Genomic DNA, 22,980 nt, shown 5'->3' on the forward strand with positions numbered 1-22,980 from the left:
TTCAAGAAACTTGATGAAGAATGGTGTTTAACAGTACGACGCACTTCTCGCACTACACTGGAGAGAAGCATTCAAGCAACTATCGTGAATGAAGAAGCAATGGACACTGGAGCCGAAGGTGACGGTGAATCAGTCGCGGAAGACAGAATCAGAACTAGCAGCAAGTCAACTAAGAGAAAAGATCGATCTTCTCCCGACCTAACGATCTGCCAAGTTGTGAAGAAAAAGGACCTGAAACCAAGCCCTCCGAAAAACACGGCAGTGCAGAACGCCGGAAAAAAAGAGGTGACTGAATGGCAGAAGGTCCAATCCAAGAAGGAGAAGAAGGAGCAAGCGAGAGAGCGGTTACCAAAACAACCGGAGAACAAATCTCGGCCGGAGCCTAAGCGGGAAAAACCGCGAAAATTCACCAAACCAGATGCCTTAATTATTCGACCCGTTGAGAAGGCAAAATATGCCGAGATACTGCGTCAGATTAAAAAAGATGTCCCACCAGATCAGACCCGTGACGTCGTTGACAAGGTTCAAAAGACGAATGATGGGAATATGCTCATTACGCTTTCCAGAAAGACCGCAGACAAAGGACAAGCTTTGCTGAAGACCATCAAGAGCATCCTTAAAGAAGAAGCGCAAGTCATCTGTAAAGGCCCAGAGGAACAGCTTGAAATCCGGGACATTGACGACGAAACAACTAAAGACGATGTCCGGAAGGCTTTACAAGAGGCAGCTGGAAATGACTATGAAATACCTGAAGATGTCATTAAAATTCGTCCGGCCTACAGAGGTACTCAAACTGCTTCGGTACGATTGCCAGCAGCAATAGTGCAGAAGATACTTGGAAAGACAGGCAAAATAAGGATTGGCTGGGTAAATTGCCATGTCAGAGCAATTAAGACACCATTACGATGCTATAAGTGCTGGCACTTTGGGCACACTACTGCCCAATGTAAAAGCGAAGTCGACCGATCTGGGCTTTGCATCGAATGTGGGCAAACAGGTCATCAAGCTGCTCAATGCCAAAATAAAGTGAAATGTGCGTTATGTGCGGAAAAACCTAGCTCTCAGGACACTGCTCACCGGTCTGGTTCTGGCCGATGTCCAGTCTTCCAAGAAGCACTCCAGAAGCTGACAAATAAACGAACATGAGGATACTGCAGCTTAACATCAATCACTGCGAAGCTGCGCATGACCTGCTTATGCAGACAGTACGGGAATTAAAGCTCGACGTTGTGCTTTTATCGGAGCCATATAAACATTTAGCTGGACAACCTTGGGAGACGGATATCACCACGAAAGCTGTGATCTAGGCTTGTGGTAAGCTCCCTTTCCAAAGTGTAGCTACCAATGGCAGCGCTGGCTTTGTAGCAGCATCAGTAGATGGAATCCGCTTTTACAGCTGCTACGCACCACCTAGCCTCTCAATTGCTGAGTTTACTGACTTCTTGGATCGACTGACCGAGGACGCGAAGCAACATCATCCAGTGGCGATAGCCGGGGACTTTAACACCTGGGCAGTGGACTGGGGCAGTAAGCAGACTAATGCACGAGGAAGAGAGCTGCTAGAAGCTCTTTCTACACTAGATGTAGTCTTGCTCAACAGTGGTGACACGCCGACCTACACCAAAGGTGACGCAAGCTCGATTGTAGACGTCACTTTTGTCAGTACCAGCCTTGCTAAAGGTAACACTAACTGGAAGGTACTGGACATCTACACTGCCAGTGACCATCATGCGATACTCTGGGACACGTCAAACGACCAGAACCTCCGGGGGCCTATCAAGCAATTTAACACCGTCGGTTGGAAGGTGAAATCTCTTGACCCAGAAGTATTGCTAACAGCCCTCGATAGTGATCCGATAGAGACTGGATGTGCAGAAGAACATACTAAGGCCCTGATGATGCGAGTAACACAAGCTTGTGATGCCAGTATGCCTCGCAAACGTGTTATGAATTCAAGACCTGCGGTACACTGGTAGAATGATCATATCAGCAACCTCCGTAAAGAGTGTCATCGAAGGAGAAGAATATCACAGCGTGGCTATCAACGACCTTACTCTGCAGTGCTGATCGCAGAGTACAAAAAAGCTCGTCGTGAACTTAATAAGGCCATAAAAGAGAGCAAAAGAAGATGCTGGAAAGAGCTCATATACGAGGTCGACAAAGACGTGTGGGGTCGGCCGTATAAGGTGGTCATGACGCACCTGAAGAAACAACAAATGCCGTCACCTACGTGTCCCCAACTCCTTCAGAAAATCGTCACTGTGCTGTTTCCACAGCAACACAGTCTCAATTATCAGTCAACGCAAGATGAACTGGACGACATTCCACCTGTCACTGAAGAAGAATTGTTGGAGGCCTGTAATCGGGTAGGAAATAATAAAGCGCCGGGATTGGACGGAATCCCTAATATAGCCTTGAAAACCATCATAAAGGCAGCACCAACATTATTTCTAGACGCTTACAACGCATGCCTCAAGGAGGGGACTTTTCCTCGTAAGTGGAAACATCAACGGTTAGTACTTTTACCTAAAGGAAAGAAACCGCCAGAAGAACCGTCATCTTACCGACCACTCTGCATGCTAGATACGGTGGGTAAGATATTTGAGCGTATCATCCATCAGCGAATAGATGCAGTAGTCGACCCACTCTTGGCAGACAACCAGTATGGATTCCGGAAAGGACGATCAACCCTGGACGCGATCAACCTGGTTGTTAATACGGCCAAAGAGGCAATCGCAGGAACTAGATGGAAGGGTGGAACGAAAAAGTACTACCTGGTGGCTGCCTTGGACATCAAAAATGCTTTCAATTCCGCTAATTGGGACTGCATCATGCAAGCTCTCGACGAGAAGAACGTGCCAACATATCTTCGCAGACTAGTGATAAGCTATTTTACAGATAGAGTGCTGAAATACCATACAAAGAATGGTCCAAAAGAGTATGATATAACCGGTGGTGTGCCACAGGGCTCTGTTCTTGGTCCACTTCTGTGGAATATCATGTATGACGGGCTCCTGAGACTGAAGCTTCCAAGATGTGTCAAACTGGTAGCGTTTCCGGATGATGCTGCCGCAGTGATCGTCGCCAAACACCTCGACGAGATTCAACATCTGTTTGACATCACTTTTGAGAAGATCAACCAGTAGATGGATACAGTGAACCTACAACTGGCCAAGCAGAAGACCGAAGCAGTGCTTATTACCAGCCGAAAAGAAGTTGAAACAATTAAGATTAATGTCGGTGACCGAGAAATCACATCACAACCATTTATCCGTTATCTGGGAGTGATGCTGGATGCATGACTCAACTTCAAACAGCAGGTGGAATATGTCAGTGCCAAAGCGTCAGTAGTGAGGGCTAGTCTCGCACGGCTGATGCCTAACATCGGAGGCCCAATGCAGAGCAGGAGGCTACTATTGTCATCAGTAGTCACATCAGTGCTCACTTACGGAATATCCATTTGGGCTGATGCACTGGAAACCCAAGAATCATGGAGAAAAGCTGGACCAATATACCGACTGAGTGCCCTACGAGTAGCTAGTGCCTTCCGCACTATATCAGAAGAAGCAGTGTGCGTCATTGCTGGAACCCTACCTCTGAGAGTTCTAGCAGAGGAAAGACGGGCCCTTTACCAACGAAAAAGGTCAACTGCACTGAGCCCGGAAGAACTTAGAATTGAAGAACGGCAGAAGAGCATAGGCCGATGGCAACTACAATGGGATGCTGCAGAGAAGGGTAGGTGGACGCACCGTCTCATACCTCGGATCGACATTTGGCTTAACCGGAATCACGGTGAGGTCAATTACTATCTTACGCAGATGTTGTCGGGACATGGGTGTTTTCGAGAGTATCTACACCGTTTTAAGCACGATGACTCTTCGGAGTGCCCGTCCTGCCTAGGAGCTGCTGAAGACGCGGAGCACGTCTTTTTTGTATGTCCTCGTTTCGATCAACAGCGTGAAGAACTGGAGAGGATCCTGAACCAGAGAATGCAACCAGATTCACTAGTAGAAGCAATGTTGTCATCAGAAGCTGCCTGGAACGCTACCAACACGTTTGCAACAGAAGTCCTTAAAGACTTGCGTTCCACCGAAAGAAAAAGAGCAAATAGCAGAAGATAGAAGGAAGATAGTTAACACCTTAGCCACCAGAAGGAAGAGCAGTAGCTAGATCCTTCCTTCACGAAGTAATGCCTGACGACGGTTTCCATAAGGGATTAGAGGAAAAAAGGAAAAGGGGTTTAGGGTTTAGTGGGTAGGGGCGTTAGTGTCGAGTTAGTATGACGCTGCGTCGAGTCGCCACATATCCAGGCCAAACAGCTATGCCTAGAATCCGTAAAAAGGATTCCCCCCCCTACAAAAAAAAAAAAAACACACACACCCACACACACACACACACACACACACACACACACACTCGGGGCAGAAGAGATACTGCTACCGGGCGCGTCTCCCCGAGCGGATGGGAGAACGCTCGCTGTCCTTGGATGACACTTAATCTCTTAGTTGATGAGGTACAGCGGGTAGGAGCCAAGCAAAATAACCAAACAAAATACGCTCCCGTGGACAAAACTCCCCTTTAATGGGTTGGTCGCACTAACTGACCTAACAAGACGATCGTTCTCTGCTGTGACCCACTGGGAGTGACCGGAACCTCGTGTCGTAGTTTCCGACGATGCAGGCCACGGCTGATGTGAGCTTGCTCTGCCGAGGTGTAAGTTGCAGCAGTGGATCAGGAGCCAGCCACTTCGGGCCTTGATCAGGAAGTACGCAGTGAGTGTTAGAGATCGGAATCTTCACCGCTCCGAGCGAGTCTAGTCCGTCCGTGTATTCCGGACTGGCTAAGTGTCGGCTAGGCCTCAGGGAACTGGGGTAGGAGTACTATCTCCGAGGGTACACCCGTTCCTAGTTATGACAACCCGCTCCACTCCGTACGATGCGCTGGTGAATTTAAAAGTATGAGTAAAATTCAGGAAAACAACAATAGTGAAAACGGGCCTCATGCCCAACAAGCAGCGATTGAAGCAAGCGCTGAAATGAAGCGGTCGCAAGCGTTTGAACGCCTTGAAAAGCTGACCAGTGAGCTAAATGACTTCATCCAATCTAAGGTCAATATCCACAAGGAGATTAAGACCAAGACGACCAGCGTAGCCAATGCCCTCCAGAGATTCAAGAAACTTGATGAAGAATGGTGTTTAACAGTACGACGCACTTCTCGCACTACACCGGAGAGAAGCATTCAAGCAACTATCGTCAATGAAGAAGCAATGGACACTGGAGCCGAAGGTGACGGTGAATCAGTCGCGGAAGACAGAATCAGAACTAGCAGCAAGTCAACTAAGAGAAAAGATCGATCTTCTCCCGACCCAACGATCTGCCAAGTTGTGAAGAAAAAGGACCTGAAACCAAGCCCTCCGAAAACACGGCAGTGCAGAACGTCGGAAAAAAGGAGGTGACTGAATGGCATAATGTCCAATCCAAGATGCAGAAGAAGGGGCAAGGGAGAGCGCGGTTACCAAAACAACCGGAGAACAAATCTCGGCCGGAGCCTAAGCGGGAAAACCGCGAAAATTCACCAAACCAGATGCCTTAATTATTCGACCCGTTGAGAAGGCAAAATATGCCGAGATACTGCGTCGGATTAAAAAGATGTCCCACCAGATCAGACCCGTGACGTCGTTGACAAGGTTCAAAAGACGAATGATGGGAATATGCTCATTACGCTTTCCAGAAAGACCGCAGACAAAGGACAAGCTTTGCTGAAGACCATCAAGAGCATCCTTAAAGAAGAAGCGCAAGTCATCTGTAAAGGCCCAGAGGAACAGCTTGAAATCCGGGACATTGACGACGAAACAACTAAAGACGATGTCCGGAAGGCCTTACAAGAGGCAGCTGGAAATGACTACGAAATACCTGAAGATGTCATTAAAATTCGTCCGGCCTACAGAGGTACTCAAACTGCTTCGGTACGATTGCCAGCAGCAATAGTGCAGAAGATACTTGGAAAGACAGGCAAAATAAGGATTGGCTGGGTAAATTGCCGTGTCAGAGCAATTAAGACACCATTACGATGCTATAAGTGCTGGCACTTTGGGCACACTACTGCTCAATGTAAAAGCGAAGTCGACCGATCTGGGCTTTGCATCAAATGTGGGCAAACAGGTCATCAAGCTGCTCAATGCCAAAATAAAGTGAAATGTGCGTTATGTGCGGAAAACCTGGCTCTCAGGACACTGCTCACCGTTCTGGTTCTGGCCGATGTCCAGTCTTCCAAGAAGCACTCCAGAAGCTGACAAATAAACGAACATGAGGATACTGCAGCTTAACATCAATCACTGCGAAGCTGCGCATGACCTGCTTATGCAGACAGTACGGGAATTAAAGCTCGACGTTGTGCTTTTTATCGGAGCCATATAAACATTTAGCTGGGCAACTTTGGGAGACGGATATCACCACGAAAGCTGTGATCTGGGCTTGTGGTAAGCTCCCTTTCCAGAGTGTAGCTACCAATGGCAGCGCTGGCTTTGTAGCAGCATCAGTAGATGGCATCCGTTTTTACAGCTGCTACGCACCACCTAGCCTCTCAATTGCTGAGTTTACTGACTTCTTGGATCGACTGACCGAGGACGCGAAGCAACATCATCCAGTGGCGATAGCCGGGGACTTTAACGCCTGGGCAGTGGACTGGGGCAGTAAGCAGACTAATGCACGAGGAAGAGAGCTGCTAGAAGCTCTTTCTACACTAGATGTAGTCTTGCTCAACAGTGGTGACACGCCGACCTACACCAAAGGTGACGCAAGCTCGATTGTAGACGTCACTTTTGTCAGTACCAGCCTTGCTAAAGGTAACACTAACTGGAAGGTACTGGACATCTACACTGCCAGTGACCATCATGCGATACTCTGGGAAACGTCAAACGACCAGAACCTCCGGGGCCTATCAAGCAATTTAACACCGTCGGTTGGAAGGTGAAATCTCTTGACCCAGAAGTATTGCTAATAGCCCTCGATAGTGATCCGATAGAGACTGGATGTGCAGAAGAACATACTAAGGCTCTGATGATGCGAGTAACACAAGCTTGTGATGCCAGTATGCCTCGCAAACGTGTTATGAATTCAAGACCTGCGGTACACTGGTGGAATGATCATATCAGCAACCTCCGTAAAGAGTGTCATCGAAAGAGAAGAATATCACAGCGTGGCTATCAACGACCTTACTCTGCAGTGCTGATCGCAGAGTACAAAAAAGCTCGTCGTGAACTTAATAAGGCCATTAAAGAGAGCAAAAGAAGATGCTGGAAAGAGCTCATATACGAGGTCGACAAAGACGTGTGGGGTCGGCCGTATAAGGTGGTCATGACGCACCTGAAGAAACAACAAATGCCGTCACCTACGTGTCCCCAACTCCTTCAGAAAATCGTCACTGCGCTGTTTCCACAGCAACACAGTCTCAATTATCAGTCAACGCAAGATGAACTGGACGACATTCCACCTGTCACTGAAGAAGAATTGTTGGAGGCCTGTAATCGGGTAGGAAATAATAAAGCGCCGGGATTGGACGGAATCCCTAATATAGCCTTGAAAACCATCATAAAGGCAGCACCAACATTATTTCTAGACGCTTACAACGCATGCCTCAAGGAGGGAACTTTTCCTCGTAAGTGGAAACAGCAACGGTTAGTACTTTTACCTAAAGGAAAGAAACCGCCAGAAGAACCGTCATCTTACCGACCACTCTGCATGCTAGATACGGCGGGTAAGATATTTGAGCGTATCATCCATCAGCGAATAGATGCAGTAGTCGACCCACTCTTGGCAGACAACCAGTATGGATTCCGGAAAGGACGATCAACCCTGGACGCGATCAACCTGGTTGTTAATACGGCCAAAGAGGCAATCGCAGGAACTAGATGGAAGGGTGGAACGAAGAAGTACTGCCTGGTGGCTGCCTTGGACATCAAAAATGCTTTCAATTCCGCTAATTGGGACTGCATCATGCAAGCTCTCGACGAGAAGAACGTGCCAACATATCTTCGCAGACTAGTGATTAGCTATTTTACAGATAGAGTGCTGAAATACGATACAAAGAATGGTCCAAAAGAGTATGATATAACCGGTGGTGTGCCACAGGGCTCTGTTCTTGGTCCACTTCTGTGGAATATCATGTATGACGGGCTCCTGAGACTGAAGCTTCCAAGATGTGTCAAACTGGTAGCGTATGCGGATGATGTTGCCGCAGTGATCGTCGCCAAACACCTCGACGAGATTCAACATCTGTTTGACATCACTTTTGAGAAGATCAACCAGTGGATGGATACAGTGAACCTACAACTGGCCAAGCAGAAGACCGAAGCAGTGCTTATTACCAGCCGAAAAGAAGTTGAAACAATTAAGATTAATGTCGGTGACCGAGAAATCACATCACAACCATTTATCCGTTATCTGGGAGTGATGCTGGATGCACGACTCAACTTCAAACAGCAGGTGGAACATGTCAGTGCCAAAGCGTCAGTAGTGAGGGCTAGTCTCGCACGGCTGATGCCTAACATCGGAGGCCCAATGCAGAGCAGGAGGCTACTATTGTCATCAGTAGTCACATCAGTGCTCACTTACGGAATATCCATTTGGGCTGATGCACTGGAAACCCAAGAATCATGGAGAAAAGCTGGACCAATATACCGACAGAGTGCCCTACGAGTAGCTAGTGCCTTCCGCACTCTATCAGAAGAAGCAGTGTGCGTCATTGCTGGAACCCTACCTCTTAGAGTTCTAGCAGAGGAAAGACGGGCCCTTTACCAACGAAAAAGGTCAACTGCACTGAGCCCGGAAGAACTTAGAATTGAAGAACGGCAAAGAGCATAGGCCGATGGCAACTACAATGGGATGCTGCAGAGAAGGGTAGGTGGACGCACCGTCTCATACCTCGGGTCGACATTTGGCTTAACCGGAATCACGGTGAGGTCAATTACTATCTTACGCAGATGTTGTCGGGACATGGGTGTTTTCGAGAGTATCTACACCGCTTTAAGCACGATGACTCTTCGGAGTGCCCGTCCTGCCCAGGAGCTGCTGAAGACGCGGAGCACGTCTTCTTTGTATGTCCTCGTTTCGATCCACAGCGTGAAGAACTGGAGAGGATCCTGAACCAGAGAATGCAACCAGATTCACTAGTAGAAGCAATGTTGTCATCAGAAGCTGCCTGGAACGCTACCAACACGTTTGCAACAGAAGTCCTTAAAGACTTGCGTTCCACCAAAAGAAAAAGAGCAAATAGCAGAAGATAGAAGGAAGATAGTTAACACCTTAGCCACCAGAAGGAAGAGCAGTAGCTAGATCCTCCCTTCACGAAGTAATGCCTGACGGCGGTTTCCATGAGGGATTAGAGGAAAGAAGGAAAAGGGGTTTAGGGTTTAGTGGGTAGGGGCGTTAGTGTCGAATTAGTATGACGCTGCGTCGAGTCGCCACATATTCAGGCCAAACAGCTATGCCTAGAATCCGTAAAAAGGATTCCCCTAAAAAAAACACACACACACACACGCACACACACACACACACACACACACACACACACACACACACACACACACACACACACACACACATACATACATACATACATACATACATACATACAGACATAATGACACTCTTGTGGGAATAGTCAGGGAAGCTTCCTAGGACCTCAAAACGTCAAGATCTGATAAAAACTCGATTTTCGAACAACGAGGTAGAACCAATAACTTTCCGATTTTGGAAAATTTTCAATTTTCTTAGCGGGAAATTGAAAATCATTATCTATAATATCATATAATTTAATATGATTTGTTATAATTATACATAATTGTTTATAATTATACAAAAATTACGAAGAACATCATACATTAATTTTCAAAATTATACATAATTTTATATAATTATGTATAATTCTACATAATTATAAGCAATTATACAAACATAACCAAAATACAAAATAGGATTATATATAATTCTATATAAATGGTTAAACACGAGAAAAACATTGTGCGAAATTATATAGAATTATACATAATTCTATATCCTTTTAATCAATTATACAGAATTATACAAAAATAGCTAAAAATTTTTTATAGAAATATGTAGAATTACACATAATTTTGCATAATTATAGGTAATTTTATATTAGAATATATAATTTTGTGTTGTTATGTATAAAGATACAAAAATCATTTAAACTATTGTATAAAACGATATATAACTATATATGATTATGCATAATTCTGCATAATTATGGATATATATATATATATATCTAAAATTAAGGAAAAAATGTATCCAGAATCATATGCAATTATATATAACTCTAAATAATTATACATGAATCATATATAATTATATATGAACCATATATAATTATATATGATTCCTATATAATTATAGATAATTGCACATAATCTTTTTTACTCGGGAATGTTTAAGGTTACTTATTTATCGGAATTACTTTAACTTAGACTTATATAAATGGATTAAAAAATTATTTAAGAAATTCTCGTACATAATAAATAAATTAATTAGGAATTTTGTTTTGATAATTATTGTTTGTAATATTGAAGATACGGCAGTAATTTAGGAATTAGGAAGTTTATAATTCGTAACTATGAAGATAGTAATTAGAAGTTAAGAAATATTAATTAGGAAAACAATAATTGGAAAATTTATTTATAAATTGGAATTTAGTTGTTATTATTGGAATTTAGTTATTATTATTGGAATTAAGAAATAGTGTAGGTGTGTGTGCGTGAAGAGGCTACCTCGGTTTCATGCTATACTCCTCTTGCTCCGGAGTAGTTTTCTTAGAGTAACGTGAAGTTTGGGGGACAGCGTGCGCTGTATGGACAGCGTGTGGAGTAACGTAAGGGTCCAGCGCAGTGACGTGAGAATCCGTGAGACCGCGTGAACTAAGTTAGAGTAGCGTGAGGGTCCAGAGGACAGCGCGAAACATACCGTAGGAGATTGGGGCGTGAGTGTGAATTTTATTTTATGAAATTTTATAAATTCTCATATTGGCCATTATTTCAATTGTAAAAGGGATTGGATAAATAAATAATTTCTTAAATCGAATTCCTGTGTTTAAATTTTGATTCTTTTCAGCAATCTCTTACGACCCTGATCTGTTACTCTATGTTCTGGTCTAGTTCTGGATACTGAGTCCAAAAATCCAGTGGCGTCCTTGATAAAAAAAAAGGGCGACCAAGAGGAACAAAATACCCCGTTTTAAATTCTAATTTATAAAATTTTTTTTCTTTTATAAATTTTATTTTTATAACAATGCTAAGGTGCCACTTAATTTTTCTCTAAAATTAAGAAAAGAAAAAAAAAGCGAAAGACAAGACAAAAAGACGAGAGACGACGCTGACTAGACAGTCCTGCTGCATGAGCCTCGACCAGGAGCTACGTGAGTGGGGTCGTCCGCAGGAGGACTCTAGTAGAACTTCAAAAGGAATCAGGAAAGTTAATTTTAGGCGAAGATTTTGTAATTATGAGCCATTGTCACAGGCATTTGATTTTTTCTTTCTTTTGACTCTAAGACACAAATAACTTCTAGTATTCGGTACAACTTTTATACTTACGCGAATAGATTCTCTATCATATTTTTAGGATTTTTTTTTACAATAATAACTAAAATCTTTTTTTAGTTGATAATATTCGTTACTACACTCTATTAATATAACAATATCTTATTCTAACATACTCATAAATTAATTTGACCACAGCCCGCGAATAAATTTTTTTAATGTCAAGCTTAACTAACGATTTTGTTGTCGCTCGTAAATTAAAAAATTGTACTTAGCACCAAATGGCGAACCAGAGGTGTAGCTTGAGAGACGACTGTCGTTTCATTGTTGGATCTTTGCTATCTTCACCGAAACCGGCTGGCTGGATCCCCAAGGGACTTACCTTCTGTTGAAGACTTTTACAGGAGCAAAACTCGATGAGACTGAGATCTTGACAACTTGTAAATCTTCAAGCACATCCACAGCACTTTGGCTGTGGGTAGACTACGCGCGGAGACACCGGTCGATTAATTGTTATTTATTTACTTGGAGCCTTGTAGCTAGACGTAGCTCGGTTTCTTGAGTACGACCTCACTACTGTCAAATACACAGCACTTTTTGACTTGCCTGTGTGATTTTTGCGTCCAGACACTCAATTTTTTTAATTATTTAATAAGTTTCTCCGAGCTCGCGTGCTTTCCGCCTCCATTATTTTTTCTTGAGTACCGTCCCCTTCTTCTCCGTCTCTCCTACGCTTCTTTTACGGTACCGGTACACATCTTTAATGATTTATAGCTACAGTTCTTGTCACTCGTAGTTTGAAATTTTGTACATATAAACCTTCATTTCTATTTTAATATGATTAGCAACATTTTATTATACTATTTGTAAGTAATACGATTCCTGTTTCAGGATATTTTCACGACATTAGTAGATGCTCAGTGGCGCTGGACTTTGCTAGTATTTTCCATGAATTTTTTACTATCTTGGCTTGGTTTTGCTATCGTTTGGTGGTTAATAGTCTACAGCCATGGTGATTTCAACAATGATGACTTTTCTGCTGCCAATAAAACATTGACACCGTGTGTTGAAGATATTCATAGTTTCACTAGCTGTTTTCTTTTTTCCGTTGAAACTCAGCATACTATCGGGTTAATAATTACTTTCGTTAAATTAACACATAAGTAAATTTATTACTAATAATTGTAATTTTTACTCATTTTCATGTTAGGTATGGCTCGAAGCATACTACAGAAGAATGCCCAGAAGCTATTTTTGTGATGTGTATTCAATCCATGACCGGAGTTATCCTTCAAGCATTCATGGTAGGAATTGTATTTGCAAAACTATCCCGGCCGAAAAAAAGGACACAAACTCTCCTATTTTCTCGAAACGCAGTTATTTGTCAAAGAGATGGACTACCATGCTTAATGTTCCGAGTAGGAGACATGAGAAAAAGTCATATTATTGAAGCTCATATTCGTGCTCAAATGATTAAAAAAAAAGTATGACCTCCATAACACGTCGACAGTATTCTACGTAAAATTAAGTTCTAAGACAAATGTAAATATTTAATTTTTTTTCAATATATTTCAGGTTACTAGAGAAGGAGAATCACTTCCTTTTTTTCAAACTGAATTAAAAGTTGGCGGTGATGGCGAAGAAGACAAAATCTTTTTTATTTGGCCAACAACGATTATTCATAAAATTGATCAATTCTCACCACTGTATTATCTCTCGGCAAGTGATATGCTGAGAGAACGATTCGAAATCATAGTTATGCTAGAAGGTTCGTAGTATTAGAAATTTCTGTTGATTTATATTGATTTGATAACTCATCATTCCTACTAAAAGGGGTGATCGAATCTACTGGTATGACAACACAAGCAAGAAGTTCGTATCTTCCATCTGAAATTTTATGGGGTCATCGATTTGAACACATGATATCATTCAGAAAAGAAACTGGAGAATATGAAGTTGATTACATGCTTTTTAACAATACGTATGAAATTGACACGCCTCTATGTTCCGCAGCTCAACTAATTGAAGTCAGGGAAAATAACGACAATCACCAAGGTTAGTTTTATTTCATTATTGTTATCTACTTTTCAGAAAGTACTATTCGAACTTTTTAAATGATCAAAAAGTCTAACTTTTTTTTATCTAACATTTATCGTTCGCCGATGATACTGTACTGAAAAAAAAACGTTTGAAAATACTTCTATTTTGAGAATAGAGTTGGCAATGATCTGTCTGAGGGACCCCAGAAATTCTTAGTTTTAGAAATATTCATTTCTATAGCATTTGCCTATGTTTTATACGTGAAAAGTTCTCACAAACTAATTACCGAAGTACACGAACTTGTTAGTTTTTTGAGAGCAGTGAACAATTGTATCCGCAATCTACTTAGCAAGTGAAACAATAACTTCTTTATAATTGATCCTCTGTAAAGATGTTTTTTGCTGTCCAAGGCATTTTTTAATTAGAAAAATTGTTATTTTGTTACTAAAAAATTAGAAAAACGGTTGACCCATAAAGGCCATCTCTGCGACTTCCTGCTAATTTCATATTTAAGCGCTCAAAATTGCACATACTACGTTTTTGAGCTCTTAGAGCTCAAAAATATGATTTTCGTGTTATTTTGAGCTCTCCAAGCTCAAAAACCTGGTGACAGTTTAATAAAACACTATTTCTCAAATTTTAAAACTGCAATAACTTTTGAATGAATAAACCGATTTTCATGCGGTTGGTAGCATTCGACGCAGTTTTTTAGGCCTCATTAAAAATCTTTAATAGTCGACTCGCTGTATAGGGATGTGATTTGTAATTTTCTTCTAATGAGGGTTAATGAGTGTTCTTTATATTTTTTGATACGTAGATTACGAATCTGCAAGTGATTGCTTTGTAATTTTATGCACTCAAAAGTTATTAACAATTTAATTGTTTAAAGTGACTTTTTGGCAATAGGGACTTTAAAAATGATTTTTAACTTCCCGCTAAGAAAATCGAAGATTTTCAAAAATTGGGAAGTTATTGTTTTCACCCCGTTTTACGAAAATCGAGTTTTCATCGAATCTCGACGTTTTGAGGTCCTAGGAAGCTTCCCTGACTATTCCTGCAATGGTGCCTGTATGTATGTACGTATGTACGTATGTATGTATGTATGTATGTGTGTGTATGTTTTTTTTTACCTTTTAGGGGGGGGAATCCTTTTTACGGATTCTAGGCATAGTTGTTTGGCCTGGATATGTGGCGACTCGACGCAGCGTCATACTAAAAACTCGACGCTAACGCCCCTACCCACTAAACCCTAAACCCCTTTCTCTTCTATCCTCTGATCCCCCATGGTACCGCCGTAAGGCATTTCTTCGCGGGGGGAGGAATTAGCTGCCGCTCTTCCTTCTGGTGGCTAAGATGTTATTTCTTCCTTCTAGATTCTGTCTTTTGCTCTTTTTCTCTCGATGGAACGCAGCTCTGTAAGCACTTCTGTGGCAAAAACTTCGTTGCATTCCAGGCAGCTTCTGAAGACAGCATTGCTTCTACGACTGACTCTGGTTGACTTCTCCTCTTCAAGATCCTCTCCAGCTCCTCACGTTGTGGATTAAAACGCGAGCACTCGAAAAAAACGTGCTCCGCATCTTCAGTGACTCCAGGGCAGGACGGGCACTCCGGAGAATCGTCATGCCTAAAGCGGTGAAGATAAGCCCGAAAACAGCCATGTCCTGACAACATCTGCGTTAGGTAGTAGTTGACCTCCCCGTGTTTCCGGTTCAGCCAAATGTCGATCTTTGGTATGAGACGATGCGTCCATCTACCCTTCTCTGCGGCATCCCACTGAGATTGCCATCGTGCGATGCTGTGCTGTCTTTGTTCCGTTCTGAGTTCTTCTGCGCTCAGTGTTGTTGACCTCTTTCGTTGGTAAAGGTTCCTTCTTTCTTCAGCTAGGACTCTGAGAGGTAGAGTTCCAGAAATTACGCACACTGCTTCCTCAGATATTGTGCGGAAGGCGCAAGCTACTCTTAGGGCACTCAGGCGATATACTGGTCCAGCCTTTCTCCATGCTTCTTGTAATTCTAGCGCATCGGCCCAAATGGATATTCCGTACGTAAGCACTGATGTGACTACAGTTGCCAACAATAGTCTCCTGCTCTGCTTTGGGCCTCCGACGTTAGGCATCAATCGTGCGAGGCTTGCCCTTACTACTGACGCTTTGGCACTGACGTGTTCCACTTGCTGTTTAAAAGTTGAGACGGGCATCAAGCATCACTCCCAAATATCGGATATAAGGTTGTGATGTGATTTCTTGTTCGCCGACTCTAAGATTGATGGTCTCTAACACTTTCCTGCTGGTAATAAGCACTGCCTCAGTCTTATGTTTCGCCAGTTGAAGATTCATTGTGTCCATCCACTGGTTTACTTGCTGGAATGCTAGATCAAACATGTGGTGAATCTCGTCCAGGTGTTTAGCGACAATCACTACGGCCACGTCGTCCGCATACGCTACAAGTTTAATATTTCTTGGGATCTTTAGCCTTAGAAGCCCGTCATACATGATATTCCACAGCAGTGGGCCAAGAACAGAGCCCTGCGGAACACCTCCGGTGATTTCGTACTCTTTCGGACCGTCCTTTGTGTCATATCTGAGGACTCTATCCGTGAAGTAGCTAGCTACTATTTTACTTAGGTATCCTGGCACGTTCTTCTCTTGAAGAGCTTGCATAATGCAGTCCCAGTTAGCAGAGTTGAAGGCGTTTTTGATGTCTAACGTCGCCACCAGGCAGTACTTCTTCGTACCACCCTTCCATCTGGTTCCTGCAATTGCCTCCTGGGCCGTAGTAACAACCAGATTGATCGCGTCCAGGGTTGATCGTCCTTTTCGGAATCCATACTGGTTGTTTGCCAGGAGTGGATCTGCAACTGCTTCTATTCTTTGATGAATTATGCGTTCGAATATCTTACCGGCTGTATCCAGCATACAAAGTGGACGGTAAGATGACGGCTTTTCAGGTGGCTTTTTTCCTTTAGGGAGTAGAACCAGTCGTTGTTGTTTCCATTTCCGAGGAAATGTCCCTTCCTTGAGGCACGTATTGTAAACTTTCAAGAATAACGTTGGTGCTGCCTTTATGGCTGTTTTCAAGGCAATATTAGGGATTCCGTCTAGTCCCGGCGCTTTGTTATTCCCTACGCGGTTACAAGCCTCCATCAGTTCTTCTTCCGTGACAGATGGAATGTCTTCAGGGTTTAGCTGCCTTAACTGGCCGGTGAATACCGGTTGTTGAGGAAACAGCACAGTAACAATCCTCTCTAGGAGCCGCGGACACGTAGGCGACGGCATTGGCTGGTATTTCAGGTGGGCCGTGACCACCTTGTACGGTTTGCCCCATGGGTCCTTCTCCACTTCTTCGACGAGTTCTTTCCAACAGCGTCTTTTATTATCCTTGATGGCTTTGTTTAGTTCCCGACGGGCCTTTTTATACTCTGCCACCAGTTCTGCAAGGTTAGGTCGACGGAAGCCACGCTGTGATATTCTTCTTTTCCTGAGGCATTCTTTACGAAGAGCGCTGATGTGATCGTTCCACCAGTGCACCGCGGGTCTTCTATTTATGCCTCGTTTTCGTGGCATACTGGCGTCACAAGCTTCGGTCACTCTTTTCATAAGTTCTTTAGTCTGATCTTCTGCGCATCCAGCGGTGATCGGGCCATTATCCAAAGCAGTCGTCAGCGTACCCACGTCGAAAGATTGTACTCTCCACCGAATGTGGTTAGGTAACCTACTAGTTCCTCTAGTATCCTGGTCATTTGATATCTCCCAGAGAATCGCGTTGTGGTCACTGGCAGTGTAGATATCCAGCACCTTCCAGTTGAGGTTACCTCTCGCGAGGCTGCTACTGACGAACGTGAGGTCTACGATGGAACTTGCGTCTCCTTTGGTGTAGGTTGGTGTGTCACCACTGTTGAGTAAGACTACGTCTAATGCAGTAAAAGCCTCAAGTAACGCTTTACCTCGTGCGTTAGTTAGCTTGCTACCCCAGTCTACTGCCCAGGAGTTAAAGTCGCCGGCTATCGCGACTGGATGATGCTGCTTCGCGTCCTCTGTCAGTCGATCCAGAAAGTTAGTGAAGTCAACAATAGAGAGGCTAGGTGGTGCGTAGCAGCTATAGAAGCGAACGCCATCTACTGATACTGCTACAAAGCCGGCATTGCAATTATTAACTACGCTCTGGAATGGGAGCTTGCCACAGGACCAAATGACGGCCCTAGTGGTCGTGTCCGTTTCCCATAATTTGCCTTTAAGGCATTTATATGGCTCAGCTATTAGTACAAGGTCAGGCCCTAGTTCACGCACTGTCTGCAGAAGCAAGTCATGTGCAGCCTCACAATGATTGAGGTTGAGCTGCAGTATCTTCATGTTCTTTTGTTTATTAACCTCTGAAGCGCCTCTTGGAATACCGGGCATTTGTGGTTGCCGGCGTAGTGGGCAGAGTTCTCTGCGCTTTGGTTTTCAGCGCATAATGCACATTTGGCTGGATTCTTACAACCAGCGATCTTGTGCCCCTCTTGTCCGCACCTGATGCAAAGCTTAGATCGGTCTACGCTACTTTTGCACTGAAATCCATGATGCCCGAAGTGCCAGCACTTGAAGCATTGGGTTGGTCTTCTCGTGGCTCTAATTCGGCAGTTTACCCAGCCGATACGGATTTTACCGCTTCCTTCCAATATCTTCCGCGCTGCAGCTGCTGGTAGAGTCACTACGGCAGTCTGGGTACCTCTGTAGGCCTTTCGGATCTTAATTGCCTCTAGCGATACCTCGCAGGATTCTCCGGTTGCCATCTGCAAGGCGGCTTGAATGTCTTCCCTGGTTGTAGTGTCATCAAGGTCTCGGATTTCGACGTCTTCCTGTGGACCTTTGCAGATCACTTTGGCCTCTTCTTGTAGGATGCCCTCGATGGTTTTCTGTAAAGCTTGGCCTTTATCAGAGCTCTTCCTAGAGAGCGTAATCAGCATGTTTCCGGCCCTAGTTTTATGGATCTTATCCACCGTAGTACGGACCTGCTCGTCAGGGACATCATTTTTTATTTTACGCAAAATCTCAGCGTACTTCGCCGGCTCAGCTGGGCGGATGATCAGTGCGTCTGGCCTGATCCACTTTCGCGATTTCTTCCGTTTAGGTTCAGGACGGGGCTCCTCGGGAAATTGCTTTGGGAGCTGTTCTTTCCTTTGCCTTCTTTGTTCTTTCTTGGACTGGACTTTCTGCCAAGCAATCGCTTTTGTCCGTTCGTCCCTTTGCATTGTCGCTCTTTGTGGAGGGCTTTGTCTCAGGTCCTTCTTCTTGGTGACTTGGCTGCACGTTGGGTCTGGAGAGGATCGATCTTTCCTTTTTCCAGTCTTCGTGACAGTTTCTCGTTTGTCTTCGATGACCGATTCACCGTCACCTTCGGCTCCGGTATCCATTGCTTCGTCAGTCACAACTACAACTTCGTTGGTTTGCCCCGGTGTAGCACGGGGAGTGCGTCGCGATGCTAATCGCCATTCTTCATCCAGTTTTTTGAACCTTCGAAGGGCGTTAGTTACACTAGTCGCCTTGGTCTTAATCTCCTTGTGGATATTGACTTTTGACTGAACGAGATTATTTAACTCATTAGTCAGCTCCTCCAGGCGTTCCAGCGCTTGCGCTCTCCTCATTTCAGCGCCCGCTTCAATCGCTGCTTGTTGGGCATGAAGCCCGTTTTCATTCTTGTTTGTTTCCTGTGAATTACTCATACTTTTTGATTTACCAGCGCATCGTACGGAGTGGAGCGGGTTGTCATAACTAGGAACGGGTGTACCCTCGGAGATAGTACTCCTACCCCAGTTCCCTGAGGCCTAGCCGACACTTAGCCAGTCCCGGAATACACGGACGGACCAGACTCGCTCGGAGCGGTGAAGATTCCGACCTCTAACACTCACTGCGTACTTCCTGATCAAGGCCCGAAGTGGCTGGCTCCTGATCCACTGCTGCAACTTACACCTCGGTAGAGCAAGCTCACATCAGCCGTGGCCTGCATCGTCGGAAACTACGATACAGGTTCCGGTCACTCCCAGTGGGTCACAGCAGAGAACGATCGTCTTGTTAGGTCAGTTAGTGCGACCAACCCATTAAAGGGGAGTTTTGTCCACGGGAGCGTATTTTGTTTGGTTATTTTGCTTGGCTCCTACCCGCTGTACCTCATCAACTAAGAGATTAAGTGTCATCCAAGGACAGCGAGCGTTCTCCCATCCGCTCGGGGAGACGCGCCCGGTAGCAGTATCTCTTCTGCCCCGAGATGTGTGTGTATGTGTGTGTGTGTGTGTGTGGATGTATGTAAACCTCTCATAACTTTTGAACGGCTTGACCGATTTGATCGCGGTTGGTGCCATTCGAAAGGGATTCACTAAACTCAGATTTTATTTATACTTTAGAACGATTCAGACCGATAGATTTTGAGAAATCTCAAAAAAACTACAAAAAAAAATTTTTTTAAATGTGGTTTTTTGGAATAATTTTTGAACGGCTCTACCGATAAATTCCAAAAACTAATCAGCTCTTAACATAAAAAAACCACGTCGATCGCCGCCAGTTCGGTCAAAATCGGTTGATTCGTTCGTGAGTTATCGTTGACGAAAGAAAACTGAAAAAAGTGTTTTTTCGCAATTACTCCAAAATTTTACGTTGTATCGATTTAAACTTGAAGATTACTAATGATGCTTAAAAAACTGCGTCGAATGCCACCAATCACGTGGAAATCGATTCATTCATTCAAAAGTTATTGCGATTTGAAAATTCAAAAAATAGTGTTTTATCAAACTTCTATCAACTTTTTGAGCTCAAAGAGCTCAAAAGCGTACAAAAGATATTTTTTGAGCTCGTGAGCTCAAAATAATACTCAAATTGTATTTATGAGCTCGAAGAGCTCAAAAACGTCATAAGTGCCATTTCAAGCGTTTAGGTATAGAATTGGCGAAAAATTGCAGGGATGGCCTTCAGGGTCAACCGTTTTCCTAATTTTTACTTTCCCGCTAAGAAAATTGAAAATTTTCAAAAATCGGGAAGTTATTGTTTTTACCCCGTTTTTTGAAAATCGAGTTTTCATCAGATCTCGACGTTTTGAGGTCCTAGGAAGCTTCCCTGATTATTCCCGCGATAGTGTCTGTATGTTTGTGTATGTGTGTGTGTGTGTGTGTGTGTGTGTGTGTGTGTGTGTGTGTGTGTGTGTGTGTGTGTGTGTGTGTGTGTGTGTGTGTGTGTGTGTGTGTGTGTGTGTGTGTGTGTGTAAGTGTGTGTGTGTGTGTGTATATGTAAACCTCTCATCACTTTCGAACAGTTTGACCGATTTGATCGCGGTTGGTGCTATTCAAAAGAGTTTGACTAAACTTAAATTTTGAATACAAGTTGAACCGATTCAGACCGATAGATTTTGAGAAATCTTAAAAAAACTGCGAAAAAAATTTTTTTTAAATGTTTTTTTTTTTTAATAACTTTCAAATTGCTTGACCGATCAATTTCAAAAACTAATCAGCTCTTAACAATAGAAAACCACGTCGTTTGCCACCAAGCTGGTCAAAATCGGTTGATTCGTTCGTGAATTATCGTTGACGAAAGAAATCGAAAAAGTGATTTTTTCGAATTACACCAAAATTTTCAGTCTGATCAATTTGTGTTTGAGAATATATCATAGAATTTGAAAAACTGCGTCGAATACCGCCAACAACGTGAAAATCGGTACATTCATTCGAAAGTTATTGCGGTTTGAAAATTCAAAAAATAGTGTTTTATTAAACTTCTATCAGACTTTTGAGCTCGGAGAGCTCAAAACTACATGAAAATTATATTTTGGAGCTTGAAGAGCTGAAAAACGTAATGAGTGCAATTTCGAGTGCTTAATTATAAAAGTAGCGGGGAGTTGCAGGGATGGCCTTCAGGGTCAACCGTCTTCCTAATTTTTTTTTTTTCGGTCCTGTCGTGAAATTTTGTTGCAAGCACCCAAAAACAAAAATTACCCTGAAAGTTTAGGCCCTCAATTTAATATTACGACCTCGACCCAGGTATTTAAAGATTTTCCCTTAAAAAAACTCAGAAACTCTAATTTTTTTATGTTTAAATTTCTATAGCTCAGTGGCATTTCATAACATAGCTTTGACCATGGACGGGTTGTTTTTTTTAAATTCAATGTTTCACTAAAGTGTCCATTGCGGCCAAATTCACGTTTTTTCGCATTTATCTCGTGAATAACAAGAGCTGAAAAAAAATGTTAACGACAAACTTGTAGAAAATTCAATTTCCTACACAAAAGGTCCCGAGCACCAAGTCGCTATAATCAATGTTTTTGGAGATATTTAATGATATTTTTTATAATTTGACGCAATTTTCGATAAAAATTTTAAATTACTAAAAGTTGATCATTAAATATCTCTAAAAATATTGATTTTAGCGAATTGTTGCTAATGATTTTTTTTGTAGGAAATTTAATTTAATACAAGTTTGTATTCACATTTTTTCTGTAGCTCTTGTTATCCACGGGATAAATGCAAAAAAACGCGAATTTTATATATGAAGAAATCAAATTTAGAGGCCTGTACTACCTTGCCGGTTTGAGTTACGGCTTGGCCGCAATGGACACTTTTGTAAAGCATTCAATTCTGAAAAAAAAAAACCATCCATGGTAGAAGCGATACTAACAAATGCCACTGAGCTATTGAAAGTGACGTCATCCCGCCTTCCACCACATTGGAGGTCCACCCTCTAGTCTCAAGGACCGATAGTGAGGGATGAGAGTACAGGTGGGCCTTGTACTTACCCCCACCCTTGGGGTAACTCTAGGACCCCAGCAACGAGGGAGGATGGTGGCACTTCCGAGAGGATCCCCAATTCGTACACTTCGGTTATCGTCATTCTATTGTCCCGTATATTATTGTAACCATTGAGTCATATTCATTTGTATAATCTCAATATTGTTAATAAACGTCTTGTAAACGAATAACGCGTTTCTTACACTATAGAGATTTAAACATAAATAAATCAGAGTTTCTGTGTTCTATTAAGGGGAAATCTTTAAACGCCTGGGTCGAGGTCAATATTAATATTGAGGGTCCAAACTTTCAGGGTATTTTTTTTTTTTTGGTACTTGCAACAAAATTTTTCGATGGGACCGAAATATAAAAAATAGTTGAAAAAAAAAGCAGCCTAATATATATGGGGCATTCCATGCCAAATCACCGAGGTTTCGGCCCGACCCCCTTCGATTTCGCTGAAAATTTTTTATCATTTTCTACCCTACCATAAGACATTTTTCTGAATTTTTTCAGAATTTTTTACCCAACCCAAAAAAAGTTACGCTCTTTTTTTTTCAAATCGCTATAACTTTGACACAAATTGACCTTTTGCCACTTTTTTTTTTAATTTTATTTTTCAGAAAAAAATGAAAAAAATTTTA

At 42.9% G+C, this 22,980-nt stretch overlaps 1 protein-coding gene across 1 annotated transcript; it reads left to right on the plus strand.

The window, feature by feature from the left end:
• The first annotated feature begins 12,419 nt into the window (after positions 1-12,419).
• Positions 12,420-13,635, plus strand: LOC123269102 (ATP-sensitive inward rectifier potassium channel 12). The gene is made up of 4 exons (XM_044734632.1): positions 12,420-12,681; positions 12,762-13,035; positions 13,127-13,319; positions 13,385-13,635. Exons 1-4 carry the CDS (start codon positions 12,500-12,502, stop codon positions 13,609-13,611), a joined length of 876 nt encoding a protein of 291 aa, XP_044590567.1. The 5' UTR covers positions 12,420-12,499; the 3' UTR covers positions 13,612-13,635.
• Positions 13,636-22,980: the final 9,345 nt, after the last annotated feature.

Source organism: Cotesia glomerata, linkage group LG7, assembly GCF_020080835.1.
Source record: "Cotesia glomerata isolate CgM1 linkage group LG7, MPM_Cglom_v2.3, whole genome shotgun sequence".
Classification (NCBI taxonomy): Eukaryota; Metazoa; Arthropoda; class Insecta; order Hymenoptera; family Braconidae; genus Cotesia; species Cotesia glomerata.

Excerpts from the sequence above, each read along its gene's own strand:
- LOC123269102 (XM_044734632.1), top strand. The coding sequence starts at position 12,500 with ATGAATTTTTTACTATCTTGGCTTGGTTTTGCTATCGTTTGGTGGTTA. Across the intron at positions 12,682-12,761 it reads GAAACTCAGCATACTATCGG|GTATGGCTCGAAGCATACTA; the intron begins GTTAATAATTAC and ends TTTTCATGTTAG. Across the intron at positions 13,320-13,384 it reads AATCATAGTTATGCTAGAAG|GGGTGATCGAATCTACTGGT; the intron begins GTTCGTAGTATT and ends TCCTACTAAAAG.